The 17,363-nt window shown below is 33.7% G+C and overlaps 1 protein-coding gene across 12 annotated transcripts in view; it reads left to right on the top strand.

The window, feature by feature from the left end:
* The window catches only part of SNX14 (sorting nexin 14), a 70,362-nt gene that overhangs the window by 40,459 nt on the left and 12,540 nt on the right, over positions 1-17,363 (top strand). For 7 of the 12 annotated variants that reach the window (XM_070223527.1, XM_014734076.3, XM_070223528.1 and 4 more), the window contains 6 exons: positions 3,396-3,551; positions 3,923-4,047; positions 4,550-4,608; positions 8,451-8,583; positions 13,322-13,523; positions 16,102-16,185. In XM_070223527.1, coding sequence (XP_070079628.1) covers positions 3,396-3,551; positions 3,923-4,047; positions 4,550-4,608; positions 8,451-8,583; positions 13,322-13,523; positions 16,102-16,185 — 759 coding nt within the window. Of the gene's footprint in view, positions 1-3,395; positions 3,552-3,922; positions 4,048-4,549; positions 4,609-6,446; positions 6,474-8,450; positions 8,584-13,321; positions 13,524-16,101; positions 16,186-17,363 lie in introns of all 12 variants that reach the window. The other 5 variants (XM_001503705.7, XM_070223520.1, XM_070223526.1 and 2 more) reach the window with 1 other exon arrangement.

Raw genomic sequence — 17,363 nt, 5'->3', positions numbered from 1 at the left:
TTTCATTGATCCTTTCTACTGCCTTTTTTTGTTTCAATAGCATTTATTTCGGCTCTGATTTTCATTATTTCTTCTCCTTCTGCCGACTTTGGGCTTTGTTAGTTCTTTTCTAATTCAGTTAGGTGTAATTTAAGATTGCTTATTTGGGATTTTTCGTGTTTGTTAAAATGTGCCTATATTGCGATGAATTTCTCTCTTAATACAGCTTTTGCTGCATTGAATATGAGTTGGTATGATATGTTATCATTTTCATTTATATCCAGGTATTTTTTGATTTCTCCTTTAATTTCTTCAATGACCCATTGCTTGTTCAGTAGCATATTGTTTAGTCTCCACATCCTTGTCCTTTTCTCAGCTATTTTCTTGTAATTAATTTCTAGTTTTATACCATTATGATTGGAAAAGATGCTTGGTTATTATTTTAGTTTTTTTAAATTTATAGACTTGCCTTGTTTCCCAACATGTGGTCTATCCTTGAGAATGTTCTGTGCCCACTTGAGAAGAATGTGTATCCTGCAGTTTTTGGATGGAATGTTCTATATATGTCTATTAAGTCCAACTGATTTAGCTTTTCCTTTAATTCCACTGTTTCCTTGTTGATTTTCTGTCTGGATGATCTATCCATTGATGTGACTGGGGTGTTGAGGTCCCCTACTATTATTGTGTTATTTTTAATATCTTCTTTTAGGTTTTTTAATAGTTGCTTTATGAACTTTGGTGCTCCTGTGTTAGGTGCGTACATATTTATGAGCATTATTTCTTCTTGGTGGAGTGTCCCTTTGATCATCATATGCTGCCCCTCTTTGTCTCTTCACCTGTCTTATCTTCAAGTCTACTTTGTCTGATAGAAGTATTGCAACACCTGCTTTCTTTTGTTTGCCATTAGCTTGGAATATCGTATTCCAGCCCTTCACTCTGAGTCTGTGTTTGTCATTGGAGCTGAGGTGTGTTTCCTGGAGGCAGAAAATTGTTGGATCCTGTTCTTTAATCCATCTTGCCACTCTGTGTCTTTTTATTGGGGAATTCAATCCATTTACGTTTAGGGTGAATCCTGATACCTGAGGGCTAAATGATGTCATTATATGACTTATTTTCCAGTTTTCCTGCGTTTCCTTTGTTTCTCGTCCTGTGTGTTTTGGTCTACCCATTGAATTATGTAGCTTTTTTTGATGTGTCTCTTTGTTTTTCCCTAATTTATTTTTTGTGTCTCTGTTCTGCTTTTTAGTTTAGTGGCTACCCTGAAGTTTGTATTCAGAAACTCGTGTATAAGATAGTCCATTTTCTGATGGCCTGTTAATTCCTTAGTCTAAACTGATTCAGTCCGTTTCCTCTTCCCCTCCTAACTTGTTTTTCTCATATCTCGTTCCAACTTGTGTTGTGAGTTTGTGGTGAAAGTGACAAGATTGTCTTTGTTTTTGGTGTTTCCAGGTATTTTGAACTTTATTATCAGGTACAGGCCCATTTAAGGTTGCTATGCTTTCTTAATGAATTTATCCTTTTGTGATTGTAAATGCTCTTCTTTATCTCTGATAATTCTCTGTCTTGAAGTCTACTTTGTTTGATATTAATATAGCTACACCATCCTTCTTTACACGTGGGTTTGCATTATATATCTTTTTCTGTATGATTAACGTATTTCTTGTACACAGCATATGGTTGAATCTTGCTTTTTAAGAAAAACCTAGTTTGATGATCTTTGTTTTCTAATTGGGGGGTGTAGTATATTTACACTTAATGTAATTATTGTGTTTATTGTTAGGTTTTGGTGTGTGTTTGTGTTTGTTCCATGTATTCTTTGTTGTTCTTTTCCTCCTTTCTTGCCTTTGTTTGGGCTGCTTGAATGGTTTTTAGTATTCCATTTTATCTCCTCTATTGACTCTTTATCTATGTGTTTTCTGTTTTCTTCCTTTTTTTAAGGTGGTTGCTCAGAGATTGTACCAAACGTCTTTCATTTATCACAATCTTCATTTAAAAATATTTTACTGCTTCAGGAACAGTATTTACCTCAGATTGCTCCCTTCCTGCCTGTTGTACTTATCATATATTTTAATTCTTTGTAGGCTGTAAACCTCACAGTACATTGTTATTTCTTCTTTAAATAGTCAACAGCCTTACACATATGCACGCGCGCACACACACACACACACACACACAAATTTTGGTCCTTATGGTTACTGGCATATTTACCTTTCTGGTGCTCTTTATTCCTTTCTGCAGAACCAAGTTTCTGTTGTCATTTCCTTTCTGCTGAAAGAAATTATCTTCACATTTCTTGTAGTACCAAGCTGCTGGAGGTAAATTCTCTTAGCTTTTGTCTTTGAAAAGATGTTTATTTTGTCTTCATTTTTGAAGAATATTTTCACTGAATGGAGAATTTTAGTTTGATAGTTTTTTCTTTCAGCATTTCAAAGTCATTCTTCCATTGTCTTTTGGACAATGCTGTTGTTGCTAATGAAAAATTGGCTTCCATTGTTATATTTCTTCGCCTGTATATAACATGTTCCTTTTCTCCCTGACTAGTTGTACAATTTTCTCTTCACTTTTAGTGTTCAGCAATTTGACTATGATGTGTAATTTTCTTTTTATTTATTCTGCTTGGATTTTACTAAGAGTCTTGGATATGTGGGTTGTTGTCTTTATCATTTTTGAAAATTCTTGGCTGTTAACTCTTCAAGTATTCTGTCTCATTTTCTCTCTCCTTTCCTTTTGAGATGACAATATATAAATTTGGTATCATCCCAAAGATCTTATGTGTTCTGTTCAAGTTTTCTTTTTTTTAAAATCCTTCCTTTCCTCTCTGAAACATCTGGATAATTAAGAATTAAGGGGTAAACTCTGTATTAACACCTCTCGTAATAAAAAAAAAGCAGTCAATATTTTGTCTGTCCTAATGCTGTCATCTGTCATTTTAGAAGAAAAGATTTATTTATTCAGACTCTCAGCTCCATCACTGGTCTGTAGCTCCATGATGGAAGGAAATATTGTTTAAAAACATTGACTAGAACTCAAAAAGCCTTAGTTTTCACTGTTATTTAGTGAATCAGATGTTAAAATATTAAAGCCCCTTGGTATAAGAAATTAACCCAATATGTTCTTTAAAAAAAATTTTAGAAGTGTGTTTACTATTCTCAATTTTAGAAAATTTGTATTTTTATGCAAGTGTTTACATATTTAATATTGGTATATAAAATGTTTGATTTACTGAATTTCTCTTTCATCTGAGTAGTTATTTTACTCCCAATTAAATCTTTTTAAAAAGCTTACAATGAGGAATAGATTGTTTATAATTGCTACTTTTAATATTGACTGCTAATTAAACTGGGAGCATGAAGTTTTCATGAATAGTTTTATATTAAAATAATTCATTTTTTTCTTACTCTTTCTTTATTTGCTAGAGGAATTCAATGATAGAATTTTGCGACCAGAGTTATCAAATGATGAAATGTTATCTCTTCATGAGGAGTTACAGAAGATTTATAAAACATATTGTTTGGATGAAAGTATTGACAAAATTCGATTTGATCCTTTTATTGTAGAGGAGATTCAAAAAAGTAAGTCAAAGATGATGAGGAGAATGAATTCTGTAGCCTTTTTACAGTTTTCAGAATTTTCTCATGTATTTTCTATTTATCATTGCAACAGCTGTGTGAGATACACAGGCAGTCATTATCCTGTTTTCCTAACAAGATGAAAGGTTTGATGAAGAAACTTATTCACAATTCACATCACTAATACTTGCCAGAACTGGACCTTGGTGTTTTTAATTTCCTATTTCTAGTGTGATTTCTACACCTTATAGTGGATTTTTATGTAAAACATAGTTTAAGGACTGTTTGTATGCTCTTTCATGGTCATGAATTTTAAAGTAATATATAATGTATGATATTCATAAATAATTTCTATAATATAATTTTTTTAATAGTTGCTGAAGGCCCATACATGGATGTTGTGAAACTTCAAACTATGAGATGTCTCTTTGAAGCATACGAGCATGTACTTTCTCTCTTGGAGAATGTGTTTACTCCTATGTTCTGCCACAGTGATGAGGTAAGTCAAAATATTAATCTTGTTTGACGATTTTTCTTCAAAATTTAGTGGTAGTTTTGATAGATGAGTGAGTCAAATAACGAAATAAACAGAAAAATAAAACATAATTAAGAAAATGAATATTCCTTTCTACTACATATCTTAATGGAGATTAGAAGTTGATTATAAAAACAATTCTCAATACCACAACTATGTTTGTGTATATGTGACTAGGTAGATTGTGACCAAATTGGTCTACCTGATTTTCCATATGCCTGCGTGGCTTTGTAGTACTGTGGTAATGCAGAAACCCCATTTTTCTTGTATATACGTTATTTACCGACCTGTGGAAATCAATTGGCCTGAATATCTCCATTTGCAATATTTTAATCCTTACTCTGTTTGACTGTGGTTGTATTCACTTGACTTAAATAACATTTTCTTTAAATTGGAAAATAGTAAGGTAAAGTGGAATGTTTCAGTATCAAATATTAATTTAAAAAAATCATAATTATTTTTGAAGTATTTCAGACAACTTTTAAGAGGTGCAGAGTCACCAACACGCAATTCAAAATTCAACAGGTAAATATATTCAATCACATGTATGTTTTGTTTTTGTACTTGTTGATGCTAATCGTTCTGTGATAGCACCACTGTCTTTATTAGGCTATTTTTCTGTGAATATATCGCTCCATTGCTACATAAGTAGACAAGACGTTTTACTCAGGAATTGTAGAACTGTACTACCTATAGTAACCTGAACATGCCTGAAATTCATTTAGAAAAATTTAATAAGATATATAGCATTGTCTTGTTAATCTCATAATTAATACATATTAGTGCTTTATTGGAGACTATGAACTGCATGCATAAATGATATCCGCAGATAACTCAATTTTAGACAGTAATTTTTTTTTCCCAGAAAGTACTTTTTATTAGAATACTTACTGGTTACAAAAGTGGAGATGTTTTTCTCCCTTTCCCTTCTGGCTCTCTGAATGACCAAAAGAAAAGTAACAGAAAAGAGAAGCTTTATTCATTTATAAACTGGATAAGTAATATCTTGATTTGTTCTTACATTGTTATAAGTACAAAATTGACACAGATGGCAAATTTTTACTTCTGTAGAATAGATGTTCACGTTGCTCTCCACACCTTCCTGTTTGTCTGAGCAAGGTTCTAATAAATATATAAGTAAATTGGAGATGTACAGAGAGAGAAGAAGATAGGTCAGAAAATGAAATTGTTGTTTGGGTGGATAGTACAAGGAAAAATCTGAAAGCCTTAGCCATGGGGAGAATATATTGCAGTTTTTGATGTAACCGAGGGTTGTAGCAACAGATTTGAATTTCTTTGAATGTTAAGTATTACTTCCACAAAATGCCTCGGTATAAGTGGTATACATGTAATAACTTTTCTGAAAGATGGAAAATATGATTCTTTGTAAAGATATTCCTTTTTCCTAAAAATTTATATTTCACAACCATGAAACATTGACTTTATTTAACAAAAATCCCATCCATGTTATTTAAAATAGCATTCTTTACCCAATCCATGCACCTCTTGTTTCATTTGGATACTTTTTCAAGACTTTTATGGAATTTCCCAGCATCACTTGAGAAACAGGTGGAATTTATCCCTGTTTATAGACTTAGGATGTTTGGAGTCTTATACTAGGAAATTAAGCTTCATGAAACTCCTGTATAGGACCATTTAAGGGTAAGCAGTTCTTTGATTTTATAAGCCTGCTGCATAGCTAAATCGAAGTCAGAGTCATAGCTTCAGAGATGCAAAGCTTTCTTTGCCACTTTGAGAATGCCTAGTTGTCTTCAACATATTAAGGCACTAATTTTGCTGGCTTTAAACTAAAAAATATGGGTTCTTTTTATTCTGGGTACTGATTATGGTCTTTTAAAGTGTGTTTTTCTTTATATTGACCTGACTTTCTTAGCTTAAAAGTTACTTTTTGAAATACTCAAGCTAAAAATGTGTGAAGCATGCATAATTATGTCTAATATGGACATGAATTCCATGTTGGAAAATACGAGTTTGTTCCCTGTGCCAAGTTTTTGGTGGCTTAGTCTCTGCATACTTTCCACTGAATCAAAAAAATGGGATGCCTAAACGAGGGCAAAAAATACAGAATTATTTCCTGACATACTGAGTTTTTAAGAACTTTTTTCAGTGATCTGGAATTCATACTCTAAAACCCCAAAAAATGGTTATCCGTTGTGCTTTGTTTCTCTTTCCTCTGTTGTGTTATTCGTAAGAATTCCTTCCCTTTAAAAAGATGAATGCTATCTGCCTGTGTAACTTTAAAACTTTTAAATTTTTCTTTGTGTTCTAAAGTGAAATTTGTTTAATATCTGGGCTTTCTCTCTCTCCTTTTCTTATATAATTTCACATATCTGTTATTGCAGAGGTAGCCTAAGTTTGGATGATTTTCGGTAAGTCTTGAGACAGCATGTGATTCTTTTCTGTATAAATTATCTGTTTATGTCAAAAAAGTACACCCAAAACAACCTAACTACAACTAAAAAGGGAAAAAGTAAAACACTGTGCTATTACTGCCTTTATATCACCTATTTGGGATATCCCTTTAAAATTAACCTCTTCTAGGTATCTTCTTTTGAAATAGCATGGTGTATGTTGTCATAAAAAAAATTTCAGTATAAAAATAAAAAGCCAGTATCTAGCTTTTCAAGGACTATTGATTCATTCTTTTGTTGTTACTGATTTTGCTAAATTACTTTTGGAATTATTTGTGTATAAAGAACTTTCTTTAAAGCAAGAAGTACAATGTTTCTGTATTTCTGAGTATAATCCCAAGTGAAATATTGTTTTAAAATGTCGTATTTCAAAAAGTTCAATTGTTTTATAATCTGTCTAGATTCTAGAAATTATAATAATATTTTGTCAACACTTTCATATTTGTTTTTGGAAACATTTCTTCTGTCAGAGAGAATTGTGTTTACAATTCTGGATTTTTTTTTTGGTGAGAAAGATGTGTCCTGAGTTGACGTCTGTTCCCAATGTTCCTCTTTTTGCTTGAGGAAGATTGTCCCTGAGCTAATGCCTGTGCCAGTCTTCCTCTATTTTGTGGGTGGGACACTGCCACAACATGGCTTGATGAGCGGTGTGTAGGTCTGCGCCTGGAATCTGAACCTGTGAACCCCGGGCTGCAGAAGTGGAGCGTGCAAACTTAACCTCTATGCCACTGGGCCAGCCCCATGGATTTTTAAAAACGCTCATTGCATGCTTATTTAAATAAAATAATCTTCTAGTTTAAGTACCCTTTTTACTACTTACTACTTATTATTAGGATTTTTCCAGTTTTAAAATAACTTTGATTTGCTCCTTCGACATGTATAAAATGCACGTCACTAATATACTTGGTGTATTTGAAACTTGGTCAGTTTACTTTTATTTCTCTAATTGTTGCATTATTTCAGTAAATGAATTTGCTTGTAGGAATAATAGCTATGCATTAAGTTAAGCATTCAGAACAGACTGTCTTGGATTTTAAAATAGTCATTTTTATTTGAATATCTGTTGTAAAGGCAGTATTACATAGTGAGCATGAGTTTTAAATTGGATAAAAGTTATGTTTTTATTTGAAACATGGGGCAGTAGCTATAATGGAAGAAATTTTTGCTGCTTCTTGGCTTTTGTTGTTGTTTTTCTTGCTTTCCAGCTATTTCTGCTTTTAGAAATTTACTTTTGAAAAAAATTACAAAACCAGCATTTCCTGTATATGGCAGAGCAGGCTGCTCCTTAGGCTGCATTTGCTTTTATCCCTATGCTCATTGCTAGCCCTTCCCTTTGGCATTTTATATTTTCTTTTTATTACTTTGCAGTTAAGTAAGATGTATTTTATACTTCATTCCTCTTTTGAGTATTTGTATGATTATAAAGTTGAATTTTGTTAAAAATGTCGTAAAGGACAGAATTTTTAAAAATTGCATCTAAAAATGAAGTACTGAGAAGGTCATAGTTTTATATGTTTTTCTGTTACACTGTGTTATTTTAGCAGGGCAATTCTAAATGGATATTTTGTTTTGAACGTTGATTTTACCACATTTTTTTACCTATTTCAAAATAGGTATGGCAATAAGAACTGTGTACCACTAGGGGGCTCTCGTCTTTTAAACATTTTAGTTCAGTTAATATTTTAAAGTTAAATAGGTAAATTTCAAATGTTAATAAATATTATCCTATTTATTCATCCCTCTAAATTTAAACTTTAAATATTCTGTCTCTTTTGGTCTCTGAAATGTTGAGACTTAATCTGTGACTGAGAACTCCAAAAAGTTATATTATACATTCAGTTTACCCTTTTCACAACTATTCTTCCTTACTATCATTTACAGTAGACTATCGTGATAATTTGCTATGTACTTGATACATTTTTGTTTAATATTTAGAAGCACACAGAAAAGAGGAGAATCATTTGGAATCAGCAGAATAGGTAGCAAAATTAAAGGAGTGTTCAAGAGCACCACAATGGAGGGAGCTATGTTGCCTAATTATGGTGTAGCTGAAGGTGAAGATGACTTTGTAAGTAAAAATTCTTCAATTTGATGTATATATAACTTAGACTTACAAAGGCATAAAAAATTTTCTGTGCCGACTTCTTATTTTCCCTCTCCTTTATCTTCGTACTTCGGACTTCCTTTATATTCTCCATTCTTTCATTAGTTATTATAGTTTCATGGTGCTAATCTAATTTTTAAAGTTCCTGAGCACTAAGTTACTGCTTACTAAGGCCAGAATGGTTTCTGTTAAGCTGAGATACTACTAATAGTCAAAAAATTTACCGTCTTTTGGTTAGGTTTTTACTTCATGTTCTGATATTATCTCTTTCCAATCGTATAGTCCAGGCCTATGGAATTGTTAATAGATGTTCTGACCTTTTGCTGCTCACTGTCGTCTGCAGATCAACAGCATCAATACCACCTGGGAGCTTTTTATAAATACACACTCAGGCTTCATCCTAGACCCATTGAATCCTAATATGCATGTTAATAAGTTCCCCACTTGATTTATATGCACATTACACCCACCAAACTATTTTATTTCTCTGTATCTTTGTACATGCTGTCCTGCTTGAAATGCCTTTCCTTTATTTACCTGGAAAATTCATACTTGTCTTTCAAAATCCAGCTGTTCCTCATAAACCCTTACCTGAGTCCCCAAATAGAATTGAACATTCCCTCCTTTGTGCCCGTTAGATCATATGTTCAAGCACCTACCATATTGTATTTGAAATTATATGCTTATGATTGCCTTCCCTACCAATTAGTGAGTTCCATAAAGACAGATATTGTCTCATTTGTACTTTTGATTTAACACATTTTTATTGAACAGAGACCCTGGATTCTTATTTTGCTTTTTAATGACTCTGAACACTGGGGATTAAAAGGTGATTTAAGACATAGACTTTGCCCTTAAGAAATTTGCTAACCTGGGTATAAAAGGGATGAATGGTAGTGGTTAGCTTGGCAGTGACCAAGGAGGAGGAAAGTTAGGAGAGAGGAATAAATAAACCCAGTTTTCCTCCTTCTTTTGACCTCTGTTCCACTGCATTGATGAATTGTTAAGGAGATTCACTGCTTCTTCAAAACAATTTAAATGAAAGAAAATCTTATTTATTTTTTCCTTTTTAGATAATCCAAATACAGCGTTTTTTTTTCTTTATGCCTTTGTTTGTCCTGAAAAGCACGAGTAGAAGAAAAACAGTAGACCAGAGGAGGGAGTCTTTTTTCAAAATAGTGTTTACTTATGTTTTTTAATTTTAAGCATATTATAGTCTCAATTTTTTAATAATATAGGAGAGTGCAAAAGCAATTACAATACCACCAATATTCCTACCACCTAATAACCACTTCTACTAACATTTTGGTGACTTTCTGTTTCAAAAAACCTTTCCCTTCCCACCCCCATAGAATAGGCTATATTATATATATAGTTTGCTATCCCACTCTCTCCCCGCTTAGCATTATAACAAAAGCATTTACCCATGTTATTTTGAAGTTTTCAAAACATAATTTTTGTGGAGGAAGATGTACTTTTTATTTTTTGTTCTTCCCAATTACTTGAAATGCAAGCTATATTTTTGCTTCAGGAATAAGAGGATATTTTTAAAAAGCTGAGAGAATTTGTTCTGTTTTGTAGTGGCCCAAGGAAGAAGGAAGTTCTTGCTTGGAAGCAAAGATAATAATAATCGAAAGCAGGAGAAGAGGGCAAACTAATCTCTAATGCTCTGAAAAGAAAAGGTGGGGCTGGTAGGGCTTTGACCCCAACTTAGATGGTGCCACTCAGGACTTAGAGGCACTGTGCTAGTTCTAAGCTGTGGGACCTCGGGGAATCCTCTTTGTTGTCTTTGGAAAGTTTAGGGGCAAGGGAAGTAGGGGAAAGGGAAATTGCCAGTGTCACTGTCAGGGCTAAAGTGGTTTGTGGTCCAAAAGTGGGACCTGGAAGACATCTTCTTTTAGAAACTTTGATGTGATCATTTGGTGGCAGTGCCTCCTTCCTATGTGACCTTGGGTAAATTGCTTAATTTTATTGTGATTTCATTTTCTCACATGTAAAATGGGGATAGTAGTATCTAGCTTTTAGAGGGGTGTTGTGAGGATTAAAAAAGATAATATATATGAAGCACTTAGATCAGTGCCTAGCACAAAGTAAGCACCAGTATGCACCATACAGTATTATAATAGCATCAATTCTCATAACTATATGAATGTGGATTATGGATAAATTGGCATTTGTATGATGGCCTGGAAACCAAAGTCCACTATGTAAGATTGGGTCTATCTGAAAATACATTTCTGTCCAAGTTCAGAACTGATTTACAAATAAACTTCTGAAGCATAATATGCCCATTAGTATGTTGGCAGTTATCTCCATATAGGGAAAGATAATAATGAGGAACGTTAGTATTTCTCCAGGAAACAGGGGAACGTCTCCTTGCCTTTTATCCTCTGCCTCTCTTATTCCCCATCCTCTTTGTAGAGGGAACATCTGTTTGAAAATGAAAAAGTACTTGGTTTTCCTTTTTATTAAATTTTGGTTTATAATATTTACTTACTTTCAAATAACATTAAAGGAAGCCCTGAAAATTCTTAGAGAAATATTGCCTTAGAGATTTTTCGTTAGATTCTTTTGATATAAACATCATTTAAATGGTAACAATAATAAATTATAAAGCTTTGTCCTTTGTCTTTCCTTGATATTTTTATGTTGCTAAGAATTTTGTTCTCCCCCTTTTGTTAGATTGATTTTGTGGATTCTTTTTATTTAAGAATGTCCCATTTTTTGACTTTTAGTCAGCTTGTTAAACAAAATCCCTTATCATTTAATGATCCATTTTTCCCTCTCTTTTCAGAAGCCAAATCCATTAACAAAAATACAGTTGTAATAACCATGGAAAATGCTACTCTGTACCTCAGATTCCAAACAGTGGAGTGTGTGTTTCCCTCATACGTGCTTCTCTCTGCTCTTCTTCCAGGTTTATAAGGAGATAGCCTTGTCCCCCAAAAGCAAAAACCAACGCCTATTATTTTATAGTTTTTTAGTTTCATGTTTTTAGGCCTTGAGGACTTTTTTATTATTTTTTAAAAATTTATTTATGTATTTATTTTTTGAAGAAGATTAGCCCTGAGCTAATATCTGCTGCCCATCCTCCTCTTGTTGCTGAGGGAGATTGGCCCTAAGCTAACATCTGTGCCCATCTTCCTCCATTTTATATATGGGATGATGCCACAGCATGGCCTGATAAGTGGTGCGTAAGTCCATGCCCAGGATCCGAGCCTCTGAACCCCGGGCCGCCAAAGCAGAGCGTGCACACTTAACCGCTTTGCAAACAGGCTGGCCCCACTCTCTTATTTTCAGTAGAACATTAAGAAGTCCTCCTAAGATCACTAACAGTTTTACTAGGGATTATGGAAAGCCATTTTAGGACAAGAACAGGAAAAGAGGTCATTGCAAAGGGACTTTGTGTGGAAGGAAAAGAATTCACTTTAGAAGAAAGATGGCTACCAGCTGTGGGAAGAGAGTAGAACTGAGAGTGCAGGTTGGGTGCCAGCATTCTGGAAGGAAATTGCTCTCCCCTCCTGGTTTGCTCTGACTAGGCTTTTCAGAAACCTCTTATGTCCTACAGACTTGGACTCATTGCCTGAAAAATGTATGTACAAGATGAATGTGTGTTATCTGTAATACTTTACCCCCTTTAACATGAATCAGAGATGTCTAGGTGACCAGGTGTTTTAATGTGCCACTTCAGAGGTTCTCTTCCAATTTAATGAGGTAGAGACAGTGTTTTCCTTCTTTCTCTGTGTATATTTTTAGAGCATGTTTAAACTTCTTTTTAAAAATAATTGTTCTTCAAGTAATATTTTTAAAAATATTTTTTATTTTAAACATTTATATTATTAAAATTTTAAAAGTCAGGAGATGAAAAAACAATCTTAATTCTATAGAGGTTGGTCTGTTTTTTCCAGTTTTGTATGATTTAATGCTGCAGTGAATATATTTATACTTGTGCCTTTTTCACAGTTTTAAAAAACTTATTTGGAATAAATACTTTCGTTAGAATGAATTCCCAGAAATGGAATTACTTGATTGAAGCTGTTTTATGGCTCTTTATAAATACATATTGCCAAAACGCTTCCAGAAGAGTTGTGCCAATATATTTTGTAACCAGCGGTATAGCACAGTTCCAGTTTATCTGTGCAGTCTCCATCAATGGCTGTATGATTTATAAAATTTTACATTCCTAAATGAAAACTAATACATTAATTTTAACTTATTACCAAAGTTAAATATTTTTCTATATTTGTGTATTTTTAATATCTTTTTTAGCAATCTCTGAAGTGTCTATTTGCTAGTTTCTATTGAATTTTCATGTATAGGTGATATAACAAGACCTGGAGTTGATGCTAGTAGCTTGTTAGTTTTTCTTTTTTTTTTGCTTAGGGAGATTCTCCCAGGGCTAACATGTGTGCCAGTCTTCCTCTGTTTTTTACTCTATGGGCTTGCCAGCACAGCATGGCTGCCAACAGAGTGGTATAGGTCTGTGCCTGGGAACAGAATCCGGGCCACTAAAGTGGAGCATGCTTGTTAGTTTTAATGTTTTATCTTTACTTTTTCGGTAGAAAATTTGATATCACCTAATTTGAAAATTATTAACGAATTATACAATTTATATGGACATATTACTTTATAATTGTATCTCATATCCTACAGGTCTAAAGGTCCTGGAAATATTAAATTTTCCCTGATGATTTTTTTTCAGATTGAAGAAGGTATTGTTGTAATGGAGGATGATTCACCAGTGGAAGCAGTGAGCACACCTAATACTCCCCGGAACCTTGCTGCATGGAAAATTAGCATTCCATATGTAGACTTTTTTGAAGATGCCTCCTCTGAAAGGAAGGAGAAAAAGGAGAGAATACCTGTGTTTTGTATTGATGTTGAAAGAAATGATAGAAGAGCAGGTAGGAAGCTTTATGTATCCCTTTCTTAACAGGTGCCCGTTAGTCTGGATTTGTCAGGAATGATAAACATTTTGCCATTTCTAACTGTTGAATATGACTGCATCCAAAAGATGTGTCCAGAATAGAAAATTGAATGAAAGCTTAGGATTTTCTAGGTTATCTCTGTTGCCAGTTAACTAATTAATTTGTTCAACCAGCACTTATTGAGTAGTTGCCTGCCAGACACCTGACAAACCAGCAAGGCACTTTATATAATCTTCTTGTAGTGGTTTTGCTGCCATCATCATTAGCCGTTATACTTGACTGTTATTAATGCATATAGCACTGTATCAGGTATTATACCAACTTGATTAAGACTAATTAAGACATTTCTCCTCTCCCATTGTTGTGGGCTAATTAGAATTGATAAAAATATGATCAAACACAACTTTGCAAATTTTCTTCATGCTTTGCTATTTTTTTTCTCTTGGTTGTTTCAGGTGAGGACTGTAATAAAGACGGGGGTAAATGGTATCCATAGTGAGCTAAACAGTCACCACCCTGGGGTTTGTCCAAGAGTTGGGCAGTTGGTGTAAGCAAAAGCACATCAGAATTGTGCACATTTTGGAAATGATGAGCAGAAAAATAAAGTTGAGCTCATGAAGAAGGAACTATCTGTGAGGAAAGAGGGAAAAACAGTGGCAGTGTTAGGAACTGGTTTCAAGAGAGGGATGGCTAAGTGATGGTGTGAAGGGCAGTGCTAATAATTCCCCGTATTTATTTTTCAAAAAGCATTAGGTTTTCCAATTTTTCTCAGAGCTGGTCCTATTTCAAGAACATACAGCATAGGAAGGGGGAAGGAAGAATGCTCACAGTAGCCAGCTGTGATTTTCCAGCTGTAGCCAAGTGCCGGGCAGGGTCTTGCTCTATCCAGTTCTGAGTCAGTGCCAGTTGATTTTTGCTGTGCTTGCTGATCAGTCTTGCTAGTTGCTGTTCTGTCTCAGCATTCTAATAGGTGTACAGATAAACTACTGTCATCGATATATAGTGTGATTTCAGTTTCAAACATAGTTTTGTTTGCATCTTTTGTCTGCTGTTTCTACCGATTGGAATTTTAAGTGTTGGAAAGAATTGAAAAGAAAGCTCCTAGTTAGCTTCTGCTTGCAGCTCCTTCCTGTGCCTCGCACCTAAAATCTGGCTCTTCCCTCACCGTACTTCTCTCTCAGGAAATTATTTAAAACTTTTGACTATTCAGATATAAATCCTTATCAAGATAAATAAATTTATGTCAGCATGTAGTAACTTTTATCTTCTTTTGAAAGATTTATGTATGATATACTTTTAAAATATTTTGAGAATATACTTTTGTTTTTGCCTTTTGGACGACCATCTTTAATTTTTGTGCTTTATTTTAAAAAGTTTGGCCTAATAATTTAGCCATAAAATTAAAACCAGAAAACCTTAAAACTTGTGTTCTAAGGAGAGAATGTCCGTAGTGCTGCAGACTTTTACTGTCAATGTAGTATGCTCTTAGAAAGCCGTAGTCTATGAGGGGAGAAAGTGTATCATTTAAATACTACATTGATTTTATATATGTAGCAAAATAGCAATTTCAGGATTTTAAAAACCAAAACTAAATATAATATAGATCTTTTAAGACCAATGTTGAAGAAGAAAAATAGAATTTGCTTTATAGGTTGTGACTATATCAGGTTCTTTTTCCTGAATACAGGAGTTGTTTTGGTTTTAATTGACTTAATCCATTGCATTTCTAAATCTGTCCTAGAATGAGATGCTAATAATAGCAGTTAACATTTCTGTGGTGCTTACTCTGTGCTATGCATTGTACAAAAGTGCTTTAGGTGGATTATTTTGTGTAGTAGGTACAATTATTTTAATTCTGAGCAAACTAAGGCACAATGCGCTTAAGTTATTTGTTCAAGTTCACATGGTTAGTAATGTGGGAACTGGGACTGGAATAGGTAGTCCTACCTGACTCATTCTTTAGACCATTACTTTGTGCTGTCGATTTTGGTAGCCACTAGCCACGTGTGGCAATTAAAATTAAGTTATATTAAAATTTCAGTTCTTTACTAAACACTAGCCATGTTTCAAGTGATCAGTAACAATATGTAGCTAATAGCTACCATATTAGTGCAGATAATATAGAACATTTTCAGAATTGCAGAAATTTCTATTGAATAGCGCTATTCTATACTGTATTAGATCAGGACAATTGGTAAGTATTTGAGAGACCCAAAATTGATTACAAATTTGTATGATATACATCATTTTTGTGACATTTAAGAAATAACCATAATTACCTAATTTTTGAAGTTTCTGTCAGCTCTATGATTCTGTTGTAGAAGAATGTATATGTTATTGAGAGAACTTCATAAATAGCTGAAGTTTATCAATCTAAGTATTTTAAAATTAAAATATGGGATAAAATATGTTAATAATATGATGCCAAGAAGTAATAAATTATTAAGACTAGAATAATTTCCAGTTTTGTATATTAATGTTTTCAATACTGCATCCTTTTAGTAGAAGTTTGTAAAGTTATTTGTTACTCACTGTGTATTCATTTAATTTATAGTTGGGCATGAGCCTGAACATTGGTCTGTCTATAGAAGATATCTTGAATTCTATGTACTTGAATCAAAACTAACAGAATTTCACGGTATGTTGTCCTTTTTGTATAAAAAATTACATTTCAGCATTAGCCTTTGTGTTTTTTTTTTTTTTTTTATTAACGTTAGGATAGATTACAACCTTGTGAGATTTCAGTTGTACATTTTTGTTAGTCATGTTGTGGGTACACTACTTCCCCCTTTGTGCCCTCCCCCCACCCCCCCTTTTCCCTGGTAACCACCTATCAGATCTCCTTATCAATATACTAACTTCCACCTATGAGTGGAGTCATATAGAGTTCGTCTTTCTCTGACTTAGCCTTTGTGTTTTTTTGAGGAAGATTAGCCCTGAGCTAACATCCGCCACCAATCCTCCTCTTTCTGCCTGGGATTCAAACCGGCGAACCCTGGGCCACCAAAGCAGAATGCATGAACTTAACCGCTGTGCCACTGGGCCAGCCCTGTAGCATTAGCCTTCTTGAAAGCTGTTGAACTAGATTACTTTTTTGATTTAAAGTAATTGTACCAAGGAAATGTAACAGTGACACTTGTGTACCCTGCTATTGATAATAGGAATGTATTGTTTTTATCTTAGTTCTGCTTATTTATATTTTTTAAGTTTTTACAGTGCACATTTATTGCTTTTTAAATAATATTAAAATTTAGAAGCTAGCTTTTCTTTAACTATATTTTAGAAAAGCTTCTCTTTCCAGTTTAATTTTTGTTTATTTTGATGAGGCGGAAAATTTAAACCAGGCATTTCAGAGTTGTTGTGTTCTTTTACTATCATCTTCTTGGTAAATATGTTTGCGATGTATCATGGCAAATGTTTTGATTTAGCTCTTTGATTTAGATATGGAAACAAAATTTGTAGTTGAGTATTTCTTTTGAGGGTAGCTGAATCAGAAAAGGAGAGCACTTTTCCTTATAGTTCTTTCTCTCAATCTCCCTTATCTGTCCATTTACTTTAGTTAATATCAGGGCTATAGTTATGAAGTATTTCCAGTCATTTTGTACGTAGATTGGTGAGTTTGATTTGTGTATTCTGAATCTTTTTATTTTAGAAAAGCTGTGTGGAGTGTCCCCTAATCCAAATTCAGGTGGTTTCTGAATTGAAAAGGGCAGGGAGCCTTCTTTACTCTGCCCAGAAGAGCAAAGACCATGATAAGGAGAGTATAGGAAGATAAAAAATACAGGGTCTCACTCCATACTTTTTGCCTAAATTCTG

Source organism: Equus caballus, chromosome 10, assembly GCF_041296265.1.
Source record: "Equus caballus isolate H_3958 breed thoroughbred chromosome 10, TB-T2T, whole genome shotgun sequence".
NCBI lineage: Eukaryota > Metazoa > Chordata > Mammalia > Perissodactyla > Equidae > Equus > Equus caballus.
Note: the sequence above shows the minus strand (reverse complement) of the source record. Positions and strands in the feature narration are given on the sequence as shown.